Genomic DNA, 8,952 nt, shown 5'->3' on the forward strand with positions numbered 1-8,952 from the left:
CTTGAATTCGAAGCAGCTAGAATTAAAGCTGAAAAGGAAGAGCTAGAGCTGGAGACTGCATTAGCTGAAAGCCAAGCAAAACTAAAAGTGCTTAGAGAATATGAGAGGTCCGAAGATGGTTCCAGTTGCCATTCGTCAGCGTGGAAATCACTAAGCGGGAAAATGAATAAGGAAAGAGATGCCATGATGCTACAGCAGCAAGCTCATGTGAATGTTCATGTACCAACGCAAGTGCAGCACTCCAGAATACCACAGCAGCCACAGCCAGCTTCCAATCAGAGTCCTAGAGCTCAAACGAGCAGAGGTGATGACATCTTTACAGTCATACAAAAACAGAATGTAATTACCGAGCTACTTGTAAAACAACAACAGCTTTCACAGCTACCGAAAAAGGACATTCCCGTGTTCAAGGGTGACGCGCTCCAGTACAAATCTTTCATAAGGGCGTTTGAGCATGCAATTGAGCAGAAGACTGACAACGATCAGGATAAGTTATACTTCTTGGAACAGTACACGGATGGCGAACCTCAAGAACTGGTACGCAGCTGCGTTCACATGACACCTAGCAAAGGCTATCACGAGGCAAAACAGCTACTTCATAAGCATTATGGGGATGAGCTTCGCATAGCCAGTGCATACATTGATAAAGCGCTCAAATGGCCACAAGTGAAGTCGGACGACAGGACAGCGTTGAATGCCTATGCAATGTTTTTGATTGGATGTTGTAACACTATGGAGGACATTGAATTTTTAGAAGAGATGGACAATCCAACCAATCTACGGACAGTAATATCCAAACTGCCGTACAAAATGAAAGAACGTTGGCGTGCTGAAGCTTTCGAACTTAAAGAGCGAAGAGGAAGGAGAGCAAGGTTTGCTGATTTGGTGAACTTCGTAGATCGCCAAGCTAAGATAGCTATGGACCCCCTCTTCGGTAATATCTCAGACAGCCGCACAACCGCGCGGGAAAACAGGCCAGCAAGGAAAGAGGTGCGTGGAAGCAGCTTCGCAACTAATGTTGCTGCTGAAAGCAAAGTGTCCCAAAAAATACATATCAAGCCTGCTAACATGAGTACAACAGTGAATGCCTTTGATAAACCATGTTTGTACTGCCAGCAGTCTCACGCCCTTGCTTCATGCAGTATGATCAAAGGTCGGCCACATAAAGAACGACTAGACTTTCTGAAATCAAAGGGCCTATGTTTTGGATGCTTGGTTCCTGGCCATCTCAGCACATTCTGCAAAAGAAAATTAGAGTGCAAGGAATGTGCATTAAAGCACCCTGATATTCTGCACAAAGTTAAGGATGAAGGTTCTGTCTCTGTCCCAGTAAAGAAAGATGGTGCTCAAATTAAAGAGGTGCCCTGCGCAGAAGCTCCCATCTCACAAGAGTCCTGTGGCCTTACGGGGGCCGGAGAAGCTGATTGTGTGCTGTCAATTGTACCAATAAAAATCAAGTCAAAGAATAGCGACAAACATATAAAAACGTATGCTTTTCTGGACCCGGGAAGCACAGCAACCTTCTGCACGGAAGACCTGCAAAGGAAATTGAACGTGAAAGGGAAGCCCACAAGAATACTTCTAAGCACCATGGGCCAAGATGAACCAGGTGAACGAAAGCTCGTGAACAGTTTTGTGATATCTGACCTGGAAGTGTGTGGGTTGGAAAGCAACATGTTCATTGAGTTACCCAAGGTGTTTACTCACAGCAGCATACCTGTTCATGCCGGGAATATACCCAAACAGAAGGATGTTCAGAAGTGGCCATACCTCCACGAAGTGAGCTTGCCAGAGATAGATGCTGAAGTGGGACTACTTATTGGAGCAAATTGTTCAAGAGCATTAGAACCCTGGCGCATCATTAATGGTCAGGCTGGAGGTCCCTATGCTGTGAAGACGGCCATTGGCTGGGTCGTGAACGGGCCTATAAGGAAAGACCTGAATGAAACAGAGAATGAACCGCGACCTTTCTCAGTCAACAAAATCTCTTTGATGGAGATTGAGAGGTTATTGGTCCAACAGTATAATGCTGATTTTCCAGAGCGCAGCTATGACGACAAGAAAGAGATGTCTCAAGAAGACAAAATATTTTTGCGGTGTGTGGAGAAGACGTCAATTTTAGAGAATGGACATTATACCATTGGATTGCCATTCAGGAATGAGAAGCTCCAAATGCCTAATAACCGTTGTGTGGCGGAACAACGTATAGCGTTTTTGCTTAGGAAGTTTAAGAGGAATGCTGAATTCTTTGAAGACTACAAGGGATTCATGGAAACCATCATTGGTAAGGGCTATGCTGTCCAGGTTCCTACACACCAACTGAACAGAGATGACAAAAGGGTGTTTTATATACCACACCATGGCGTCTATCACCCAAGAAAACAGAAGTTGCGGGTGGTATTTGACTGCACGTCCTCATTCCAGGGTAGGTGTCTAAATAGCGAACTGCTCCAGGGGCCTGACTTGACCAGCACATTAGTCGGAGTCCTTCTGAGATTTCGTGAGGAGTCAGTGGCAGTAATGGCAGACATTGAGTCAATGTTCTACCAAGTTAGGGTGCCGGAACATGATGCGGATCTACTTCGTTTTCTTTGGTGGCCCAACGGCAGGTTGGATGAGCCCATGGCGGAGTTCCGGATGACCGTGCACCTCTTCGGAGCCAACTCTTCACCAAGTGTAGCTTCTTACGCACTCAGAAGAACAGCAGAGGATCACAGAAGTGTTACTTCTCCATGTGCGGTTCAGACAGTCCTGAATAATTTCTACGTGGATGATTGTCTGAAAAGCGTAGCTACAGATGAAGACGCAATTACCTTAGTCAATGATCTTAGAGCCTTGTGCAACAGTGGAGGGTTCACCTTAACAAAGTGGATGAGCAATAGCAGAAAGGTGTTACTGTCAATCCCTGAGGAACACAGAGCCAGTAAAATGAAAGACCTGGACTTACGACACGACGCTCTGCCAGTGGAGAGAACACTCGGTGTTCAGTGGGACACAGAAATGGATACTTTCACATACAGCATGAAACTGCAAGACAAACCGATGACAAGAAGAGGCATATTGTCAGTCATTAATTCCATCTATGACCCCCTTGGGTTTTTGGCCCCAGTCATCTTGCCTGCTAAACTTTTGTTGAAAGAGCTCTGTAAAGAACAACTTGGTTGGGATGAGAACATTGGTGAAAGGCATGCTGAAGATTGGAGGAGATGGGTGAAAGATGTTACTCACCTCACCAACTTCCACGTGAGTAGGTGCTTAAAACCCACCAAGTTTGGATGCTCTATTGCGGCGCAGTTGCATCATTTTTCAGATGCCTCAGAGTATGCATATGGCACTGTGTCTTATCTACTGCTGGAAAATGAGCAAGGCGAGAAACACTGTGCTTTCCTTATGGGGAAATCAAGAGTGGCTCCTCTCAAACGTGTCACGATCCCTAGACTTGAGCTGACAGCAGCAGTTATCGCGGTGAAGGTCGACAAGATGTTACATCAAGAACTTCAAGTTCCACTGCAACAATCTGTCTTCTGGACAGACAGCACAACGGTGCTCAGATACGTCTTCAGTGAAGCTGCTCGTTTCAAAACGTTTGTTGCGAACAGAATTTCCTTGATCCGAGAAGCAACCAAGCAATCTCAATGGAAGTACGTCAGAACAGACGAAAATCCTGCAGATCAAGCCAGCAGAGGCCTGAAAGCGAAAAGCTTGGTGCAAGGAGGAACGTGGATGAGTGGACCAAATTTTCTGCCGAACGAGAATGATTGGCCGGAACAGCCTGTGCTGTGGAAGGAAAGCCTGGACGAAGACCCAGAGGTCAAGAACTCAGTCACTGTTAATACAGTCAAAGTAGAAGAAAGTACAGAACCAATGAGCCGGCTGATCGGCTATTATTCAGATTGGAATAAGCTTAAACGATCAGTGGCTTGGATTGTAAAAATAAAGGATGCTCTGTGGAGATGGAAGGAAGAAAGTAAAGAGGCATCAAGAGCAATCGATCAAACTGAAAAAGACACTGGAAAGCGATGATTAGAGCTAGAACGGCATATGAAGAAATTTAAAGCTACATCAGGAAATAAATCGCTTACCTTGGAGGACTTGGACACAGCTGAAGCGGAAATAATACGGTTCAGCCAAAGACAGCATTTTGGAGAGGAAATCAAAGTTCTGCAGAAAGGCAACAATCTCAGTCGCAGTAGTGCGCTGTTTAGACTGGATCCGACTCTCCAAGATGGCACCTTGAGGGTTGGCGGAAGACTTAACAAGTCCGCTATGCCAGAAAATGCTAAACATCCAGCAATTCTTTCTAAACACAGCAAAGTTGCCACCTTGATCTTGAGAGACATACATCAAAGAACAGGACACTGTGGACGCAGTTATGTGTTGGCACAACTGAGATGCAGATATTGGATTCCACAAGCCAATAACGCAATCAGGAAGATCATTAACAAATGCACAGTCTGCCGTAGGATGACGGGAAAGGCTGGTGAGCAAATGATGGCAGACTTACCCGAAGATCGCCTCCTCCCGGACCAACCACCTTTCACGAACACCGGCGTTGATTACTTTGGCCCGTTTGAAGTTAAACAGAGACGGAGTACTGTTAAGAGATACGGGGTGATGTTCACTTGTCTCTCTCTCCGAGCCGTGCACATTGAAGTTGCTGACAGCCTTGACACGGACTCCTGCATTAATGCAATACGCCGGTTTGTATGTAGGAGGGGTCAAGTCAACACCCTGAGGTCAGACAATGGGACAAATTTTGTGGCAGCTGAAAGAGAGTTAAGGGGAGCCATTCAACAGTTGGATAATGACAAAATTGAAAGAGCCTTTCATCCAAAGGGAATAAAGTGGATATTCAACAGCCCAGCCGCCTCCCATCAAGGCGGGGTTTGGGAAAGACAAATCCGCAGTGCGCGAAGGATCCTTAATTCCCTGGTGAAGGAGCAAGCAATGAACGATGACTGTCTTCATACAATAATGTGTGAAGTCGAAAGCATCATCAATGGAAGGCCACTGACGAGTGTCTCGGATGATGCAAACGACATCGAGCCTTTAACCCCCAATCACTTATTGCTTCTGAAGTCCCAGCCAATCATGCCTCCAGGCACCTTCTGCAAAGATGACATGTATGCAAGAAGAAGATGGAAGCAAGTCCAATATCTTGCAGATTTATTCTGGTCTAGATGGACACGAGAATACCTACCCCTTCTTCAGGAGCGCCAGAAATGGCTGAAACCTAGAAGAAACTTCATGATGGGAGATGTCGTGCTATTAGTGGATAGTTCTTCCCCTCGCAACTCCTGGGTCATGGGGAAGGTAGTTGAAACAATGCCAGACTCCAGTGGAATGGTGCGGAGAGTGAAATTGAAGACAAGGACCAACACTTTGGAAAGGCCTGTAAATAAACTGTGTCTGTTGAAAGAAGTGATGTAGACGACTAACAAAGGAAGACAAGTTGGTCTTCATGAACATTTGAAGTATAGGTAGTAGGCTCATAATGTTTAAGTTTGTAATAGCTTAGTCCTCCTGCCTAACCAATTAGGGGCCGGGTAATGTAAGAGCCAGTTAAGGGTTAATTCATTGTATAAAATAATTTAGTTAAAGAGGTTAAAATATGATGAAGATAATTAATAATAATAATCCACAATTGTTGCATTCTCTAAAATGAAAACAGAAATTAGTAATGTATAAGTTTGAAGAAATTTCTGTACTTTCAGCTTCCGTCAGTAACCCTTTTTGTTTCCTGCTTAAGTTAGGACGGCCAGACGTCAGTTGGAGTTTTTGGAAGCAACACAGTTTTTGGACCGAGTCATGTTGAGTTCAGTGTAATGTCTGATGTTTATAAGTAAACATTTAAAGAGGATTCTATCTCACTCGCGTCTTTCAATACTGGTTGTTACTCAGAGGCAAAGGTGGCACAAGAAACTGGTGAAAGAAACGAAGCGCCTCTACAACTACCTATTCTCATGTACTGATAGAACTACCTATTCTCATGTACTGATAGAACTACCTATTCTCATGTGCTGATAGAACTACCTATTCTCATGTGCTGATAGAACTACCTATTCTCATGTGCTGATAGAACTACCTATTCTCATGTGCTGATAGAACTACCTATTCTCATGTGCTGATAGAACTACCTATTCTCATGTACTGATAGAACTACCTATTCTCATGTGCTGATAGAACTACCTATTCTCATGTGCTGATAGAACTACCTATTCTCATGTGCTGATAGAACTACCTATTCTCATGTACTGACAGAACTACCTATTCTCATGTACTGACAGAACTACCTATTCTCATGTACTGATAGAACTACCTATTCTCATGTACTGACAGAACTACCTATTCTCATGTACTGACAGAACTACCTATTCTCATGTACTGACAGAACTACCTATTCTCATGTACTGACAGAACTACCTATTCTCATGTACTGACAGAACTACCTATTCTCATGTACTGACAGAACTACCTATTCTCATGTACTGATAGAACTACCTATTCTCATGTGCTGATAGAACTACCTATTCTCATGTGCTGATAGAACTACCTATTCTCATGTACTGATAGAACTACCTATTCTCATGTACTGATAGAACTACCTATTCTCATGTACTGATAGAACTACCTATTCTCATGTGCTGATAGCACTACCTATTCTCATGTACTGATAGAACTACCTATTCTCATGTGCTGATAGAACTACCTATTCTCATGTGCTGATAGAACTACCTATTCTCATGTACTGATAGAACTACCTATTCTCATGTACTGATAGAACTACCTATTCTCATGTGCTGATAGAACTACCTATTCTCATGTACTGATAGAACTACCTATTCTCATGTACTGATAGAACTACCTATTCTCATGTACTGATAGAACTACATATTCTCATGTACTGATAGAACTACCTATTCTCATGTACTGATAGAACTACCTATTCTCATGTACTGATAGAACTACCTATTCTCATGTGCTGATAGAACTACCTATTCTCATGTACTGATAGAACTACCTATTCTCATGTACTGATAGAACTACCTATTCTCATGTACTGATAGAACTACATATTCTCATGTGCTGATAGAACTACCTATTCTCATGTACTGATAGAACTACCTATTCTCATGTGCTGATAGAACTACCTATTCTCATGTACTGATAGAACTACCTATTCTCATGTACTGATAGAACTACCTATTCTCATGTGCTGATAGAACTACCTATTCTCATGTACTGATAGAACTACCTATTCTCATGAACTGATAGAACTACCTATTCTCATGTACTGATAGAACTACCTATTCTCATGTGCTGATAGAACTACCTATTCTCATGTGCTGATAGAACTACCTATTCTCATGTGCTGATAGAACTACCTATTCTCATGTGCTGATAGAACTACCTATTCTCATGTGCTGATAGAACTACCTATTCTCATGTACTGATAGAACTACCTATTCTCATGTACTGATAGAACTACCTATTCTCATGTACTGATAGAACTACCTATTCTCATGTGCTGATAGAACTACCTATTCTCATGTACTGATAGAACTACCTATTCTCATGTACTGATAGAACTACCTATTCTCATGTGCTGATAGAACTACCTATTCTCATGTACTGATAGAACTACCTATTCTCATGTACTGATAGAACTACCTATTCTCATGTACTGATAGAACTACCTATTCTCATGTACTGATAGAACTACCTATTCTCATGTACTGATAGAACTACCTATTCTCATGTACTGATAGAACTACCTATTCTCATGTGCTGATAGAACTACCTATTCTCATGTACTGACAGAACTACCTATTCTCATGTACTGATAGAACTACCTATTCTCATGTACTGATAGAACTACCTATTCTCATGTACTGATAGAACTACCTATTCTCATGTACTGATAGAACTACCTATTCTCATGTACTGATAGAACTACCTATTCTCATGTGCTGATAGAACTACCTATTCTCATGTACTGATAGAACTACCTATTCTCATGTACTGATAGAACTACCTATTCTCATGTACTGATAGAACTACCTATTCTCATGTGCTGATAGAACTACCTATTCTCATGTACTGATAGAACTACCTATTCTCATGTGCTGATAGAACTACCTATTCTCATGTACTGATAGAACTACCTATTCTCATGTACTGATAGAACTACCTATTCTCATGTGCTGATAGAACTACCTATTCTCATGTACTGATAGAACTACCTATTCTCATGTACTGATAGAACTACCTATTCTCATGTACTGATAGAACTACCTATTCTCATGTACTGATAGAACTACCTATTCTCATGTACTGATAGAACTACCTATTCTCATGTACTGATAGAACTACCTATTCTCATGTGCTGATAGAACTACCTATTCTCATGTACTGATAGAACTACCTATTCTCATGTACTGATAGAACTACCTATTCTCATGTGCTGATAGAACTACCTATTCTCATGTGCTGATAGAACTACCTATTCTCATGTACTGATAGAACTACCTATTCTCATGTGCTGATAGAACTACCTATTCTCATGTGCTGATAGAACTACCTATTCTCATGTACTGATAGAACTACCTATTCTCATGTACTGATAGAACTACCTATTCTCATGTACTGATAGAACTACCTATTCTCATGTACTGATAGAACTACCTATTCTCATGTGCTGATAGAACTACCTATTCTCATGTGCTGATAGAACTACCTATTCTCATGTACTGATAGAACTACCTATTCTCATGTACTGATAGAACTACCTATTCTCATGTGCTGATAGAACTACCTATTCTCATGTGCTGATAGAACTACCTATTCTCATGTGCTGATAGAACTACCTATTCTCATGTACTGATAGAACTACCTATTCTCATGTACTGATAGAACTACCTATTCTCATGTACTGATAGAACTACCTATTCT

General features: G+C 42.0%; 1 protein-coding gene across 1 annotated transcript; it reads left to right on the forward strand.

The window, feature by feature from the left end:
* Positions 1-1,463: 1,463 nt before the first annotated feature.
* Positions 1,464-4,023, forward strand: LOC143528415 (uncharacterized). The gene has a single exon (XM_077024127.1). The coding sequence runs from the start codon at positions 1,591-1,593 to the stop codon at positions 4,021-4,023; it is 2,433 nt and encodes an 810-aa protein (XP_076880242.1). The 5' UTR covers positions 1,464-1,590.
* The last annotated feature ends 4,929 nt before the right edge of the window (positions 4,024-8,952 follow it).

The sequence above is a fragment of the Brachyhypopomus gauderio genome, chromosome 12 (assembly GCF_052324685.1).
Source record: "Brachyhypopomus gauderio isolate BG-103 chromosome 12, BGAUD_0.2, whole genome shotgun sequence".
NCBI classification, from domain to species: domain Eukaryota; kingdom Metazoa; phylum Chordata; class Actinopteri; order Gymnotiformes; family Hypopomidae; genus Brachyhypopomus; species Brachyhypopomus gauderio.